The sequence below is a fragment of the Hoplias malabaricus genome, chromosome 3, assembly GCF_029633855.1.
Source record: "Hoplias malabaricus isolate fHopMal1 chromosome 3, fHopMal1.hap1, whole genome shotgun sequence".
In the NCBI taxonomy this organism is placed as follows: Eukaryota; Metazoa; Chordata; class Actinopteri; order Characiformes; family Erythrinidae; genus Hoplias; species Hoplias malabaricus.
Window position 1 is genome coordinate 47,646,383 of NC_089802.1, and position 18,360 is coordinate 47,664,742.

The 18,360-nt window shown below is 37.6% G+C and overlaps 1 protein-coding gene across 1 annotated transcript; it reads right to left on the reverse strand.

Moving 5' to 3' along the window:
• Nucleotides 1-1,757: 1,757 nt before the first annotated feature.
• On the reverse strand, nucleotides 1,758-17,843 carry lrig2 (leucine-rich repeats and immunoglobulin-like domains 2). The gene is made up of 18 exons (XM_066665140.1): nucleotides 17,272-17,843; nucleotides 15,348-15,419; nucleotides 15,063-15,197; nucleotides 14,751-14,891; nucleotides 14,416-14,559; nucleotides 13,410-13,553; nucleotides 12,493-12,636; nucleotides 11,658-11,738; nucleotides 11,496-11,567; nucleotides 11,322-11,390; nucleotides 10,537-10,700; nucleotides 9,188-9,499; nucleotides 7,222-7,503; nucleotides 6,415-6,858; nucleotides 5,880-6,032; nucleotides 5,340-5,468; nucleotides 4,956-5,228; nucleotides 1,758-4,681 (listed from the first exon to the last, which is right to left on the reverse strand). Exons 1-18 carry the CDS (start codon nucleotides 17,466-17,468, stop codon nucleotides 4,494-4,496), a joined length of 3,144 nt encoding a protein of 1,047 aa, XP_066521237.1. The 5' UTR covers nucleotides 17,469-17,843; the 3' UTR covers nucleotides 1,758-4,493.
• Nucleotides 17,844-18,360: the final 517 nt, after the last annotated feature.

The following is an 18,360-nucleotide window of genomic DNA, read 5'->3' on the forward strand; positions in this document are numbered from 1 at the left end:
ATCTTAATAAAATACATAAACTGGAATTACTCACACCCAGACTAGCACCACAGAGAAAACTAATTCTTATTTGTACATTACAGTCCTGAGGATCCAGGGTAAACAGCTTTTTTCTCTGTTCATTGTCAAATTTTAAAATCATATATTTAATTGTCCAAAGAAGATACACACATTTTGACTTGTACTGTTTGGTATAAAAGCAATAACTAGGACCCTATAATTCTGATATGAACGAGAAATATAAAAAGAGCTCAACGCCATATTAAAGACCTCACCTATAGCTCATTAAAGCTTTAGAGTAAATGGTGATGCACAGAAACAAAATAAAGCTAAAAGAAATGGACCCTGTCAGCTACAGAATAAAGCAGTGGCTTTCAGGAGAACAATTCCATCCAGGATTGTCCTGTTCCGTTATTTTTTACTCTGAGAAGTTTGTATGATAATATTTCTATTCCTGTCACGAAAAAATGAAGAACCAAACCGCAAAGATGGAAGAGTTTCCATTTGAGCCTAAACTCACTCTCAACAGCGCCATCTTATGGAGCTGTGCTGTAATGACCACAACACCTCCACACCGTTGGATCCTGTAATTCACAGTGATTTAATGAGGCACTCCACTGGCACTCAAACCTCTGCTGATTTTCATATGGTACTTTGTAAATTAGCTTAATCTTCTGCTTAATTAAAGACATGTAAGGACAAGCTAAATCTAAAGCTTCCACATTTTCTCCTCTCCGCCGAGGCACGCGCTTCTTCACGGCTGGGGTTTTGTTCAGCAGCCACTGGACAGTTTTCCCCTGAGTAATGGAGATGCCAGAATCTGTTGCATGTATTAGAACAAGAAAGGGTGTTGAAGAGGTGCATTAAGTGGAGAAAAGCAAGACTGAGCAGAGATCCAATTTCCCCTCTTCTACGTCTCTTGTTTAGAGCTGTCATAACACATTTACAACTTGAAATAAACCTGAGAATGGCAGTCTCTCCAAACACATATCAGGTATACTGTGTAAGTGGACTGGGTATTCAGAAGAAAGCAGGGCTTTTGCTTTTTCCATAGTGATATTTTGACAGGTTTTGATTCGTAGAATAATACTGACCACTGAAAGGGGCATTAAACATAGCATCCATTAGCCGTTTCACAGGCACGAGATCAAACCTAACACACAATCCATTCCCTTTTAGAATATTTTGGCTCCTCAATTTAAGGCATTACCCAGTTACGTTTAAGTGTCCCCTGAAATTCTTTATAGCACTTAGGCACTCAGAACTGTGTTAGCATGTGCAAATTCACCACTCCGCTATACGTGAAGGGTGCAGTACATTCCCGGCTGATGAGGGTAATAAAACCCACAGTGAATTGAGTTTATACATGCATTATTAATGACGCAGCAGCGCGGGTTAGCAGCCGACTGTGGTAGGCGCTTTGATCCCATCCCCAAAATATCTCACGCAGCACTTCACACACATGAATCGGGAATGAAAACTGTCAGTCGGAGTGTTTAGTGGGATTCAGATGTGTCTAAACTCTTTTAAACCCGCCAGAACTTTACTTTCCCTTCCACGGTGTTGACCCAATTCAATCATGCTGCAAGAATCTGTCACATTGTGAGCGGAGAAAGACAGATTTCTGTACTGTGCAAAAAACAGACACGATAAGTTGCATTTGCACTTTGTTGCATTGTGCATCCTTGACAGATCAAGCAGTAAATACTTGTGTACTTGCATCAAGCCATTTGCCGCTTTAGCTCTAGTACATCAACACTGCATTTTATTATTTAAATGTCAGCTAAATATGCAACATTATGAAACAAAATGGTTCTTTATACATGCTTTACAGAATGTACAGATAATATTGAAAAGTAAAAAAATAAAATAAAGTGAAAAGTTAAAAAAGAAAAAAAGCAGCATTGTAATAATGTGGAGCATTAACTCTGGACTTTGGTTTTAAGCACAAACATGGAACATTTTTTGGTGTAAATTATTTTGATAAAATAGCATTTAGCAAAGCATTTAAATACGTATCACTTTTAGTTGAAACTTGTGCCCATCAACTCAAAATCTCATTTAAAATCAGACCACCTGTATTACAAAAACAGGTTATGCTAAATTGTGATTAATATCTGAGAGACTGGTCGGTACATGACTGAGTTTAAATCTTCAGACAGCAAGTGTGTGCAAGAGCTTGCAGTGTTATGTGCTACAGCAATTCGTCATAATACCACAAGCATCTTAAGCTGCTGAAGCCTTATAACCATTGCCATTGTTGATACGTGGACGGTAAGTCACTTCTGTCAGCAAAAGTGGTTATTAAACAATGCTATCTTTAAGGCGAATTGTGGGACAGAACCATGTGCAAATCATAAAACAGCTACAAAATATTGGGTACGAAAACACAGAAAAAGTGGTTTAACAGAAACATATAAAACCAAATTGTCAAGTAAAAAGAATGTACAAAATGAGTATGTAGCAGGTGCAAATTTAAATCATTTCAGGAAAAAAACAAAAAAGTGAAAACATGGCACCAGATGCAATATTCACCAAACAATGATTTCTACTAGGCAACAGCATATTAACTTCACATGATAAATATGGAAAGTACCCACATAACTGATAAACACAGTATCTAACTGTAGTGATTCAATGTTCTAGTGCATTTCACAACACACATTTTACAATTATATGCTAGAGTACCTCATACGCACCCACATCTTGGTTAGTTCCCATATGTGTCTCACTCACACAAGCTCACGCACAGACTCACAAAACAAGTATTCTTTGAAACAGTATCATCCTACCCTGGGAAGTGCAGCACTGTTACAGTTGTACCAAGTGAAGTGAAACCAGACCATCGCACGTAGAAAGATAAAGGCTTACACAATGTACTGCACTGAAAATCAAATCTATGCTTGTAGACCCAAAAAGTGCAAAAAAATCTACAACTGTGATGTAGAATCCTTTCGGAGTAAAATATATTTCATCAAAATGAAAGCATAACCAGTTCAGCTCAACAAGGTATACCAGTCCAAGTCAGATTTCAACAATGAATAGTGTGCATTATTCCTTGGTAAGAGCAAAAACACAACATTGCGTTCTTTGGCCCCATCCTATTATTAAATGTTGGTTCCTGGGACGGAAAAGTGAGAGACTTATGTTTACAGGTCGACATAGTGTGAAAGATAACAACACTGATGACACCACTGACAAGAAAAGTTCTCCATCACTAAATCACTCAGACATCAGACCGGGCGATTTAAAAGAGAATTACTCAGCATTACCTAAGCTAGACGTCCAGGCTAAGATCTGGAATCATCCTATCATCAAAGCCAAATGCATACAACACACACACGCAAGAATTACACACACTTTTAAAGCATCCAAACAGCTGAAACTGAGGTGTTCCACATCTCTTGCAGTTTTAAAATGCATGAGGAGAAAGTAAAATGCCTAAATCATCGTTATGTATGTACTCATACATATATTCAACAGTGCAGGGTTCTCAAGCTGATTCATGCTCCATTTCTGCTACTCCCTCAGATTCCATACAGCAGAGAGATTTCCGTGGAAAACTCAAATGTTCTAGACTTCGACCAGTGGTGTGTATAAAAATCAATATACAGGAAAGCATTGAAAGATACAAAAGGCGAGTTATGACAGAATAGGTATGTCATTACCTAGATGCCTACCCTGTAAGACTACAGATCGATTGTCAAAAGGTGCAATGTACCATGTCTTTGATTTAGTGCATTTCATAAAAAGGAAGAAAATAGTGTATACATTTGGCTTTGTGGACAGAACTAAACGTGTAAAATGAATTTTTTCACAAAGACAATTCTTTAGCTAATAATTCTGCGATGGGTGGAAAAGAGGGAACAGCTTTTCTTTCTTACAAAGGAAAAATGGTATGCAGGACACCATCACCTGCTAGGTATGAACAAAAGGAAAGACAAATGCAGCCCAGGTATTTAGCTCCCTAATGGCATTAAATGGCTCTATCAATTGACGGGTGGACCGACCACTCCTAGCCTTGATGCGTGGGGAGGGTCTGCTCACAATCTGCACACAAACATTTCCTTTTTCAGAATTAGGGCAGCACTAAAAGGGCTAGTTCAATGCTTTGGCATACACATGGGAGGAGCAGACTCCCCTAAATAGGGGAAAGCAAGGAAAAAGAGTCAGAGGTTAAAGGCAAGGCAGGCAAGGTTTTTGGAAACATTACATTCAGAGCTTCATCTTACACCAGATGACTCGCTTTATGGAACCAGGAGGAAGATGTTCAGGAATAGTGGAAAGATTTTTTTTTCTTTAAACAAGACAGACACACAGCCCAGTGGGTTCCAATAACAGGACAGAATGTAAACACAGAAAAGAGAAGTGTTTTCTTTTTTTGGCAGAATATGTGTTTTCTCAGAGGAGGTAGTGGGATTTAAGGGCACACTGAGAAAAGCTGTAGCTGGAGAATGAGGGCTGAGTGGTAAAAAGCAACTTTAGGGTTTGTTCTATGTGGGAGGTGGGCTGTGATCCTGAAGGTTAGTCCTGTATGAGCATTCCTCCAGCCCTGCTCTCCTATGCTCTTCCCCATCCCCTGCAGAGATCCCAGAAGGTGGCTTGTGTACAGTCACTAACCCCTGAGGTGAGATAGGGGAGGTTGGGTCCATGCCACCCCAAAACGACCTGCCTGGAACATCTGCAGAGACAAACAAAAAGAACATAAGAAAGAATGCAGTTGTACAACACCACAAAATGTAAAGACTGACAATCAATATTTAGCTGTGCAACACATTTACTCTAAATTCTACTTCTCAAAATTTACAAAAAAATGTCTCCAAGAAATGTGGTACTCTATTTTTACTTCTACTGCATATTTTATAATGTGTTATTGTGAATCAGCAAAAATTATGTTCATTTTTTGAAAACTGTGCAGCCGGTTCCTCTCTACTTTAGTCCATCTGTGAGCTGACCATTGGTGTAGTGGTGCGAGACGCAGAGTCTGGGCTCATGGTTGTTGAGGAAGGCAGATGCATCCTGCTGACAGATCAGGCTCTCCAGAGATGCTTCCTCATGCTGGGCATGCTGCTCTCGCTCTCCTCGCCCGTCCCGCGTTGTGTGGGGCAGTTGAGCCGCAAGGGCATCGTCCTCACTTAGGTAGGCATATGGGCAGTACTCCCGTGTGCGAGAATAGATATTGGCATTGTCATAACAGTCTGAGCAGATGACCAATGGACTGGTGCCACCTAAGACAGACACAATAATTTACTTACTTTAAATAAATAAATAAAACGGTTCCTACTACTACATTTTTTTTTAAGGATTATACCCATACAGGTGCAAAACACATTACACACCATTGGCCACAGATGTCAGTCCCTCCCTTGGTTCCCCAGGGTGGAAACTGCTGCGTCCAGCAAACAGAGAACCAACACGATTACCAAGCATCCCACTGGCCTCAGGATCCATCTCACCACAGCACATACCTATGGACAAACAACAGGACTTAAAACTAGTCTGCATAAAAATGTGTATATACATATACACAAAAAAAAACAATGGGTATAAATACAAATATACTCATTAGTTAAATGTAGGACACATCATAAATGTTAGCCTTGTTTCCTTAAAAAGCAAACCATTTCAGTTCAAACCTTTGCTACACTCTGTTACCGTAACTTAAATGACTACCAAATTAATTTAATTAAGCATGATAAGTCGAGTGGTCAAGTGGCATGATTTTACTGGCAGCATGTCCAACTCATCACTCTTTGCTAACAAATTCTCAAGATGGCAAAAGCATGCAAGAATCCACACACACACGCACACATTCTCTGAATTAGGATTATTGTCCCTGAAAACACCTACAAACTCGCCACCTGTCATAATGGTCTTACCGTCAGAGCCTTTGTGAACATAACCATTGCCCAGTGAGGGCATGAGCTGCTGATGGCTACCCGCCTCAGAGTTACTGTAGCCCTCCTGAGGCTCAGACAGTGTGCCTTGGGAAGAGAGGTAACTGGGGATATCCGCTGGAAGATTCATTTCATCTGAATTACAAAGACAAACACACCATCTATAAAGCAACACTGCATACTATTAAAATTCATCTATATTTGACTAAAAGGTCCTGAAAATGTGTAGATCTTACAGTGTCAAACATGCTAACTTTATACAGTCAACTCTAGACTACACATCTATTTCACTGTTGTAGGCTGGAGTGATGGTTTAAATACCTCAAAAATAATAATTATATGTAAATTAACATATTTTAGGAGATTTTCTAGTTTGATTTCAAGTTCACAACTATCTGTAAATTTGGGTTTACCGACTGATCATACGATAAAAACTAAAGTTTTTACGTGTTAGTTAAAATCATGGATTTTGACTGGTGTGCATGTGTTTCCATTCACTGTGCTCTTTCCCACCTACCTGTGTTAGTGATGCTATAGTCTTCACTTTTGCGTCTCATGTGGTATATGACTATCACCCACACCAGTGAAGTTCCCACCACACAGCAAACCACCACCATCACTACAATGCCCACCGTGGTCCAGCCATCCTGGTCATAGGCACTGCTCGCTGTGTCACAGTTGGCAGAGGGTGAAACGCTGAGGTAGATATGGCCACGCTCTGTGCCTAATGTGTTGGACATAATGCAGGTGTATTTCCCTGCATCTGAAGGCCTAGTGTCTACAATTATAAGCAACTGATTGGCTGCTGCAAAGAAGTGACGCTCTGTTAGCAGCAAAGGGCTGTCATCTTTGGTCCAGTTAAGGCGTGGGGCAGGACTACCTCGAGCTATGCACTGCAGAACAGCAGTCTCACCACGTGCTACTATACGATCCTCTAAGGGACGCTGGAATGATGGAGTTTCTGTAGGGGATAAACAGAACTAAATTAACAAATATGTGTTAATTATATCTTAAAAAAAAATAATAATAAAATATAAATTATATATATATATAAATAAATCTAAAGCGGAGGAGAAAAAAAAACCTCAGGTTTAAATGACTGCTACTAAAATTCGTAGCTAAATATGTCATACAATTTTATATAAACTGTATTTAATAAGTATACAAACATGATCCCCTTATAATGCCAACCCTTGCAGAATACAAATCATAGACGAATTTAAAACTAAAAATGTCCTAGATTTCAATTTTAACTTTATATACACACATCATTATTTTAAAAGTTACCACATCAATAAGATTATTCAGAAGACCTGGTTCTTACCCAGCACAGTGAGTGTAGCATTGGCCGAAAGGCTGCCGGCCTCATTCTTTGCTGTGCAGCTGTACACACCCATGTCTTCAGTTTTCACATTAGCAATGAAAAATGTGTCGTCTTCAGGCATTACATGCATCCTTCTCTCACGGGCAGCAGGAAAATTGACGCCACCGTCCTTCTGCCAGGCAATTTGTGGAGGTGGGTGGCCCTCGGCAGCACATTCCAACCTAGCCACTGTCCCTGTGCGAATGGTGAGATCCATAGGCGTCTTCAGGAAAGAAGGCAACTCTGGAAACAATTGCAAATACAGTTAAAACGTAGAAGACAAAATTCAAATACTTTGTTGAAATACAAAACACTTGCTTAACGCTGGGCAGTTAATCACCTTAATCTCTATCTGCCACATCTGTGTGACTTTGTTGATTTACTTTGAAAAACAACTCGCTCATAAGTAACTTTGGGGTGAAATTTCCTCAAATACATGACTAAATAATTGCTAACAATTCATTATTGAAATCATAATAGTCGGACAGTGCAAGCACTACACTGTGACCGTTTAAAGGAGTTTCTCAACGTTTTCAAATTTCAAACACTGAAACAACACAATAAAAAAACAAAACAATTAAGGTTATATCCACTTTCCCTAATGTTTTCTGGTATCTTCACACAATCAAACAGGTGCCCGAGAAAACTTTCACCCTCTTTACTATTTGGGAAGCTATTACTACTAATTGCTAACCCTGGAAAACCTCTCCCATCTCAGAGTATATTAATTACAGCCTAATTCACTATGCATTCCTTTTGACTTTCTGTATTTCTAAAGGCTTATAAGTGCATTTCATGTTTTCTTACAAATTATTGTTCAGAATAATGCATTAGATAGAGTAAGCTGGAAAATGCTGGACTATTGTTTTAATGACACACTGCTGGCTGCTTAGCACAACAAATGGTACACACCAAATACTGGCTAAAGAGGAATTATTTATTACATAAAGGGAATGGACAAAATGAAGACCAATCCCTGTACCAAACCCCTCTGCCTTGTGTTGTCAGTACTGTAAAAACAAACATTTTCAGAGTATTGTCATGGTACAAAGACCCTCTTGCATCTGAATTAGGATATGATGACAAAATATTCACATTGCCCAGGCTGGCTTCCCAGAGGGCTACATAATCTTTGTTCCACTGAAATTGGAAATTAAATTAGAGAAGTCCAGACAACAACTATGAAGGGATAAGAAATCTAAACATGGGCAGAAGCAAAGCTTATTTCATAACCAACAAGGAAAAAACTGATTGTATGTCAGTAACACAGCAACATGAAAACCCTGAGGGGATGTTTTTCCCAATGCCAGCTAGTAAAATTATTCAACGGCGAATGGAAAAGAGAAAATAACTCCTCCGAGAATAACACCAATATACATTTTACATAAAAAACACAATGTACTTTACATAGGGTTACTGATGTGAACAACATTATACTCAAGCATTCTAGCAAATGTGCCATATTTTAAGATAGCTTTATTACAGGATTAAATTGATGTCTTCCCCCTCTGATATGCAATCAGCATTTAAAGTTATATTCAGTAGTATTTTATCTTAAAATTACAGCTTCAAAATCATTATAATGTTATTTAGTTTTTTTTTCTTCCCATTGTTCATATAGACCATATATGGGTAGTGATTGGTACATATACTTCCCTTCTTTTTCTTTCAGTTAAATTATGTGTATGGTTCCTCTGCAAAGAAAGACCCAACTCAGTTCACAACAGACTTCGTAATTAGGGAAAGATGTGGTTTCATTGTTTATATAAGAAAGAACAATAAAATATATAGGCTGTTCAGTACTCCTGTTAGTAAATAACCTATTCTGAATAAATAGCCAGTTAAACTAATTTCGGTTTTGTTTTGTTTTCCCCATTTCCACAGATTTTTCCCCATTACTTCTGACTTGAAACTAACAGGTGCTTACCATTGACTGTGAGCTTGGCGTCTGTGGAGTAGTTGGAGCCAAAGTGATTGGAAATCACACACTGGTAGTGTCCCTCATCAGTGAAATTAACATTGAGAAGGTGGAGCACACTGGTGTAGAGTAGGCGGTGCTCTTGATAGCGAGCATAGTTGTGCACCTGCACTTCATACAACACCTCCCTGTCCTTCCTCCAAGAGGCACTCATGGTAGAGTCACTACTACTGAAAGCAGAGCAGTTAAGCGTGACGTTGGTCCCTCTCAGAGCTACCACTGTCCTCGGGTTTCCACTGATCTGGGGCTTAGGAAAATCATCTGACAAAGAGAGTAGAGTAGACAGTAAAAGGAGGTAAGAAAAGAGAACTGGACATCCCTCTCCTAATGAAGATTGGTTGTTGTGTATGTACACTTAAGTGAGAATTGGGATGACCTCTACTTCCAGTTTCCTCAAAACAGATATGGTCTGGGGGATAAAAGTCAGATGGGAACCCCTACTCTGAGCCATTCTGGGCAGAATTAGGCTAATGTATATTTCAAGAAAAAAAAACTCTGTTCATAAACTGTGTATAATGTTGCGGAAAATTTGGGAAATTTACCATGGGAATTAACGGGAATAAAATGGGAATATTCTAAGCTAAATGTGAGAAACTTACATATAAATTGTAAACATACTGAAGCATAAACTTGCCTAAAGTAATTAGCTATGATACTAAAAAGTTGAATAGCAAAGCTACTCCTCAATCCCAGCCACATACACACTGAAGGGCTATTGAGACCACACCCCCTGCACTGTTCATTCCTTTATAACATGGAAAGCATGTGTCCTCTTACAGTTGCTTGCCATCTGGTAAATCAGAAAAGCTCAATGAGCGATTTCATTTAAGAGAATAGTTTACCAAGGCAAGCAGGCCAGCAAGAGGTCAGCTTATCAAGGCTAGCGTAGGCTAACTATCTATAACTTTAGTCTCAATGGGTTTCTGTAAACAAGAATTAATACTCATTAATTATTTATTTTACATTTTGAAGACCATTAGCTAGTGTCATATTATTTTATTGTTACACCTTCATGTCTGCTGTGGACAAATAAATAAATAAATTAATAATAATAATAACAACAACAATAATAAATGATGATAGTGTATGATATAGTTCCTTTAAATTATCCAAATATTTCCTATTAATTACAATAAATTCTCCCTGGAAAGTTACCGGTATTTCACTGGAAATTTCAAAAAGTTTCCTCCCCTTTGCATCCCTTAATCAAGGAATAGCTTCTAAAGCAATGCCTTCATTAGAGTGTGTTTCTTCAGATATATATAGGTAATATGTATTTATAACAAACAATCACTCACTACAGACAAATTCTTCTGGTGTGACAGTGAAGATACTCCTGCCTGCTAGGGAAGCAGGATGTGCACATGCAGCTGAGCATGACTGCTGGAAGTGGTTGTCAGTCAGCCACTGGGCCAGCCAGCTCAATTGGCAGTCACAGAGTAGACTGCTGGTGTTCAGATCTCTGGGAAGAGGGAAGCACATTAAAACGTGGTTAGGGGTATTACAAAGTTTTGACTCTGCTTAATGACATGTAGCCACTCATAGCCAGAATCACAGAACTTTTGAACAACCTGAATGCAAGTTTGAACACAGCTGGCAATCAAGTGCCAGCACCTTAAGTCCAATTTAAATGTTATTAACTTGAAGTATGCTCTTGTTCATGCAGACATTTCAATAGTGAACCAATGGAAAGATGGAATCCTGAGGGTCATGAGCCAACAGCTGTAGTTATAAGCAAAGCCTGAGTTTAAGTAGTGAGTGCACTGCTCCCCCTGCTGACCAAATTTTACAGTGCTAAAATTGCCTGGGGGGAAAAAAAATCTATTGCGAAACCAAATTTGTTAGCAATATTTAAGAATGCAGGATGATATACTTGTGTAACACATTTAAACCATGTATTCTGGGAGTGTATGAGACAATGATAGATAGATTTGGGTTATGACTTATAATGACAATATTTAAAAACTGCTTTTCACATGGTGGCACATCTATTTACCAAGCACGCTACAGTGCCATGCATTACAGGCCAGCCAAAAGGGATTCAAGAATAGCTACAGAATAAAGAAACATCTTACAAACTTACAGTGATTTTAGTTTCAAGTGAGAGAAGGCATCAGGGTGAACAGACATGATCTGGTTCTTACTCAAATCTCTGTGTAGAAATATGTTAAAACACATTAATATTACCACACGCATGTGAAGAATAGCCATAATGGGATTAAACAAAAGGTTACTAAGAACATGATGTGGAACTTACAGGTGCTCCAATTCCCCCAGACTCTCAAATGCCCTTTTAGTAATGGTTCTGATTTTATTCTTCTGCAATATCCTGTGGAAAAACCCATACAAATATTATGATTAGATAGATGGATAGACAGACAGACAGATAGATGGAAGTAAGTTGCAAGATAGCACTTACAATGTATTAAGTTTTTTCATGCCCACAAACATCCCAACGAAGTCTTCAATGGCAAGTGATATGTCGTTGTTACGGATATCCCTGGGTAAATAAATAAAATAAAAACCACACAGCAACAAATGTCAAAAGCAGCAAAACATTAAAACATGACTTGCAAAAATGTTGCCAAGTACTTATATGAGAAATTGCAGTTCAAGGTCTCTATAGTACCGCAGCTTGAGCCAAGTTCCCAGCTCCTGCTTTAACTCGAGGAAGAAGGGCTTCAATGGCACACAAATATGTGAGTGTTGTGAAGCTGTTCTCATGCACCAATGGCTCCAAAAGGCTGATATTGCCCTCCCTATTTCTGCCAAACTAACTTGGTTAGACACGCAAAGGGAGCCTTGTCTAAATACATATTTGTCCTCCAATAGAGAATAAAAATCATACCAGTTTTAGCAGGGGACAGTCTAAACATTTACTGAAATGAGAGTCATAAAATGAGATTTTTATAGTACATAATCTATGTAGTTGCACATATTAATGTTCTGAATTAAATGAAAGTCAGTATGGTTTACTACTGGGTTTTAAAGCGAGGGTAGGTAATTATCACAAATCGACTCTACAAGCATACATAGAGAACGCTGCTTTAACTGTGGCTTTCATCTGGGAGCAGTGCATGGTTATACAGATTTAAAACAAAGTCAGCCTAGACTATTTTGTTTTAGCAAGCTGTCACAAAGAAAACCCATTGATAAACAGAACACAGAAGCTTTTACGTGGAGGGTATTAGCAAAAACGGAGATGACTCAGCATGGGATGTTAAATTATGATTGTGTGGCGAGTGTGGTCTTACAGTATGCGAACATTTGTCAGGCCTCCAAAAACTCCCTCCCCCAGATGCATGATGCGATTCTCGCCCAGATTTAGGTTTTGCAACTGTCCAAGCCCAGTGAAAGCCCAGTCTTCCAGACGACTCAAGTGGTTATAAGACAGGTCCCTGACAACACACAAAATACACAAATATCAGCACACAAAAAGCACAACAACCTTGGGCAAAACATCTCCTTTTAAGAGACTATGCTGTGGCAATCCCTGAAACAGCTTTTTATGGCATAGTCCAAAAAAAATCACAATGTACAAATAGGGATACAGAGTTTGTGGGGTGCTAGGTGTTTTATATTTTTTTTAATATCTGCATTTGGAATACACCCAAAATAGGACAATTCATAGTGCGTAATCCTCGTAAAGTTAAAAAGGGTATTTTGAAAAGTACTACAAATCAGCACTTACAGTTAACAAATGAAAATGCCATAAATCCCTATTGTCTGATATTCATAGATGAGGGGAAAAAAATGTAAATATGTTCCAAATATCCCTAATATAATTTATGTCTATGTATCTGGTTAAAAACATATTTTATTGTGTTATTTTTAACAACCAGTGTGGTATCTTTTTAAGGACTGCAGTGTGTTAAGATTTTAAACACAAGAGAAGACATGACTACTTGCACAACGAGTATCAATTATTTTCTCATAATCAGAATAGGTGATAACATAGGGAATGTTTTTAAGTCCTGAGGGAGTTGAGTAGACATAATGTGCTCATAAAATGCAGTCTCTAAGCTGCAATATTAGAAAAAATATCCACTCTACATTAGTGCTCTCAGACCTGATACAATATATAAGCAATTTACTGAGCACTCAATGCCATGAATCAGGCATGTATTAAATGGTACCTGACACAAAGTGCCTGGGGCTGACTTTTACTTACATCTCTTCCAATCGGTGGCAAAATTCCCAAGCATCAGCTCGGATGAGGCCAATGTTGTTCTGACTGACTCTGAGCACACGGAGCATATGCAGACCATACAGCCAACCCTTATTCAGTTCTGTTAAGTTGTTGTGCTCCAGCTCCCTGCAGAAAAATTTTATATTTTCTCAAAATGCATATAAAACCTCTGTAATACTAAATACACTGCCATGGTTTCAAGGTCCATATTAAACTTAAATCTTAGTATAAAAAGTAATTCCAATAATGAATTACCATTTATAATACAATTTAGTCCAAGACTTGGCCCAATTTATGTTGGATACTTTAATCGCAAATGACAAACAGATCATATAACCACAAATATTTAACCCAATATTTGATCATCTGGAGATTTGGATTTGGGGCATACAGATTATATTAAATCAGTTAAAGTGTACATTAAAACAATATGAATTATAGGGCTGGGCGATATTGACCAAGAAACTCATATCTCAATATGCCCAAATGGCGATATACGATACAATACGGTATTTTAAAAACCATAACAAAATATAACATCAAATTAAAAATGTTTATTTTCAACACCAAAAAGCACATGCTGCATTATCTAACAGTAGTTATCAACTGTATGAAATAGTGATGGACCAATCAAGTTTTTTTTTTTTTTGCACCGATCCTGATACGAGTCTTTTAATATTGAGTTTCTGATACTTAGATTTTCCTAGATAGTATTATCACACAGTGCACACTATTATTATATCGCCCACCCCTATATGCCTGCAAACACTTTCCAAGTAAAAAGGTTAATTTATATTATATAAATTATAGAAAGACATCTGTAATATAACATTGCAGTACACTAGTCAGCTACAGATCAACAAGGCTGATTCATTAATTTCTCAATAAACACAATTTTAACAAAATTACCCACTTTCCCATTGAAGATGAAGTGAGTGCCAAAGAAAAGGATAAGAGATGTGCTTTAGGCTTCTCAGTATTCACTCACAATTCCTCCATATTGTCAAGGCCAAAGAGAGCTCCGTCCATCAGCTTTGTGATGCTGTTCCTCTGCATCCTCAGAGACTTCAGAGCCTCCAGCTCTTTGAAGATCAAACTGTCCACCACTCTGATCTTGTTGCGTTTCAACTCCCTACATCAGGCAAGACAGATTTCAAATCCATATTAACACTGAAAATGTTCAATGTACTACAAAAACGCAAGTATTTATAAACATACCACAATAGCATCTCATGATTATCTAAGTAAATATTTCTAGCTAGTGTTTACTTTACCTCATTTACATTACGGTGTAAAAGCATGCTGAAGAACAATTTTACTCACAGAACTTGCAGCTGAGGGAGAGTAAAGACTTTAGCAGGCAGCACCGACAATCTGTTTCTGTTTATCTTCAGTACCAGCAGAGAACTGATATTGCCAAAGCAGCCTGGTTCCAAAGTGCTGATCTTATTGTTGCTAAGATTCCTTAAATTGTTGAATGAAGAAAACACGGATCAGTCTATTAAAGTAATATATATAAGTATAAAGATATGACCATCACAAGTAACCATATTAGTTTTTCACATCTTTAAAATGACAACAACATCACCAGATTTCATTAAATCAACAAAATATGGCTGATAAATGAAGATTTACAAATATTTAAGCTGCATAGGGGGGAATGATCCAACTTTCAACTCCGAGATTGAATTGGAGCTCAGATCCAGACTTTCCAGAGCCGAAAATGGCAGAAGCTGCTCTGCCACCACTTCTGTGATCCGGTTATGAACTCTGAACACAATAAAAAAAAGAAAGCATTAGATTACAGCTTGTTTATCTGACCTTATTCTAAAACCACATCATCTCGGACTATATTTTAATTAGCCAAACCCTCAGTAGGATTTTTTTTTTAGTTTTTCTTAAAATAAAATAAATACTTACAATGATAGCACAGTGATGTTTGAGGCATCTCCAAGAAAAGGCACACCTGTTAGTTCATTATGATTCATAAAGCTGAAAGACAAGAGAGAATGGTCCATTTAGATATATTTGGTTTTTTTTTATATATTAAAAAACCTCCCACATAAAAAGGTAAGACAGACTTAAAATAATGCCTTTAAAAAGCAACAGCTAGAGAGATTACTGAGTACGCCCAGTGAAAAAAAATATGGGAACCCCAAACTTGGGGCTAGTTTATACCCATATACTTGATCCTGTGCACTTGGGGCAGGATCCAAACAGAATGAATAAACACAGAAAACGAAAAAGAAATTTATGCACCCAATTGTACAGAACGAATTGAAAATTAAGAACACTTAAATAGGCTGATTTTTAAACTTTAATTCAGAATGGCCTGCATTGTAGACCTAATTAATGAAAAATTATATTCTACATCCGGCTGGTTCCAATCTCATTAAACAGCAGTTAATATCATAAACAGCCATATCATGTAATGCATAGAGAAACTTAATTGTTTTCTTCAGACAGGCATCTTTACATGCTTCATTAGAACTGCTCTAGATAAAAGGTTCAGCATATTCTCTTTGGATGAAACAAACATCTGATTTATCACTCATTATCACTTTCATACAATGATCCACAATCCATGGTTACTTCTCCTTAACCCACTGTAACCATGTTTTCTTCTGCTGGTATTTTTTATGCCATGTTATTTGTTTTATAACAATGTTTTCCCCTACATTGATATGTTAATTTTCCCCCTCAAATGTTTTAATTTAATATGTTGAAGTATGTTTCAAAAAGACTGAGCGTTCAGCTATAAAAACAATTTTATTTTTCAATTTCATTTTTTTTTTAATTGTAAAGCTTCTTATTTTCTGAAACAGCTGCTACAGTACAGTACTGTGTTCTATGGTACATACATTACCATTGTTACTAACCATTTTTCATATTAATAACTTTTGGTACCAGTTTGTTAAGTAATAAATACATAGCAGGCTGAAATGCAAGTTAGCCAATATACTGTATTGTTTAAACATTTCATTAAATAGAGCAAAATATAAAACAATTATTTAAAACATCTCAAATGTAATATTTTCCCCCAACCCAAGCATCATAAAAAGCTTATGAATTAAAGTTTGGCAGAATACTGCTGAGGTTGCAGGTAATGTTGCCCTCTGATACTTCCATGCTGATAATGTGCACTTTTTTTAATATTCATATTATTAAAAAAAAAAAAAGCTGTGCTCAACCACTTTCTGTATGTTTTTTTTTAAACAGTACTATTGGGGCTTAGCCCTCCCTTTCTTGCTTTCTCAACTGTCAATGTCATGGTATTGTTTATTTATCTTCAATTCCAATTTTTTTGTATACTAATGCAAAAATCAATAAATGAATAAAAAAAGATACTGAAAAGCAAAATAAACCTATATAAAGCTTTAAGTTTAGCCAGCACTTGTTTATTGAACATACACTCTTGTATATAAAATTACCAGTATGAGTCAAATATCGCAGAAAATTTGATTTGTAAATATGTTGTGTGAGAAATATGAATGTGTGTGAAGAATGTGTTCCCAAATTATGTAAAGCTTCTTTATGTAAAGATGGAAATGTAATATTGATAAAGAACCTTTGGGTTATATGAAGATAATTCCGTTTAAAGGCTCCTCAGACTCTCACACTAAAGATTATTCTATGGCATAACACAATAAACCTAGATGGTAACTTTTTAACTGATTAGAGTGTCCAGATCCAGGTTTTGTACACTAAGGGTTTTCTAACAAAGGGGACGAAAAAATTTAGTTTAGTCAACAGTGCTGTTTTTTTTCTACTACTCGTTCAAGGTTCAGAGTGTGGCCTTCCTCAGCATGTCAACAAACTCTGAGCAGCTCGACCTGCTACTTACACATGAGTGATCCATCCTGGGACGGAAAACGGAAGATAGGGCAGTCTTTTCCGACTACAGTCCAAGAGCTGAGCTGAATCTGGACCTTCAGAACACGTACAAGGAGAAGGACAAGTGTCCATAGGATCCAGGCCCTGGGCGCTTAGCAGAAAAAGCAGCAACAGCGGGGCCTGGGGGATGGGCCAGCCCGCCGCCATTTTGAGTCTCTCCAGCACCTACAGCTGGCGAATTTATGGCATTAACAGGACAAACTGAGAGAACTAAGTTTTAGATTATGTCTGTACTTGCTCTTGGGTTAAAGCCAAACCAAATGCAGCAACAAATCTGCTTCAAGACGAAGCTAAAGCAGATCTGAGCCATCACTACACTTTCCGTCTTCCCCCCCTTCCGTCTTTCTTTCCAATCTCTGCAGCATCTCCAAGAACTGCTTTCGAAAAAAAACTCAGAAGAACTCGAAAACCTTGCATTCGTCCATGATTAACATCGTGTATTCCATGGCTTATATACTTTAAATTCCGTATACGAGCTGTGTCCCACGATGGAGGAACCGTCCATGTTTTGAAATGTTGTTCCACCACTTTTCTCCTATGGAAAACAAAAGCTCCTTCCCTCGACCGGAGCTCCTTCACCGTGCTCCCGCCCACTTCACTGAGCCTTGTCATAGGCTGAGACACAAGTCCGTCAAAAAATACTCCGTTTCCTATTGGCTGAAACGTCAACAGTGTTTCTATTGCCAAATACTGTACAATTTTGAAATCGTAATTTAATTGATTTAAAATAATTTAATGATAAATCCACATGTATATAACAACAGTCTTAAAATTAAACAATTCATATAAATATAAGCGGAATCCCTATAAATGAAAACAGTTCAAAGACGTTTCAAATGTTGCAAGGATTTGTTTATTTGTCTGTTTTTAGTGCAGCGATTTAGAATTTTTTAATTCCAAAAAAAGTTCAGGTAGGCCAGCCAAAGACTGGTAAAGTTGTGTAATTCTACAAAAAAAAATGTATTAGGTTAATTGGCAACATGTCGGTCACTGGACTGGGTTTAAAAAGAGAATCTCATAGAGCATGTGGCTTTCAGAA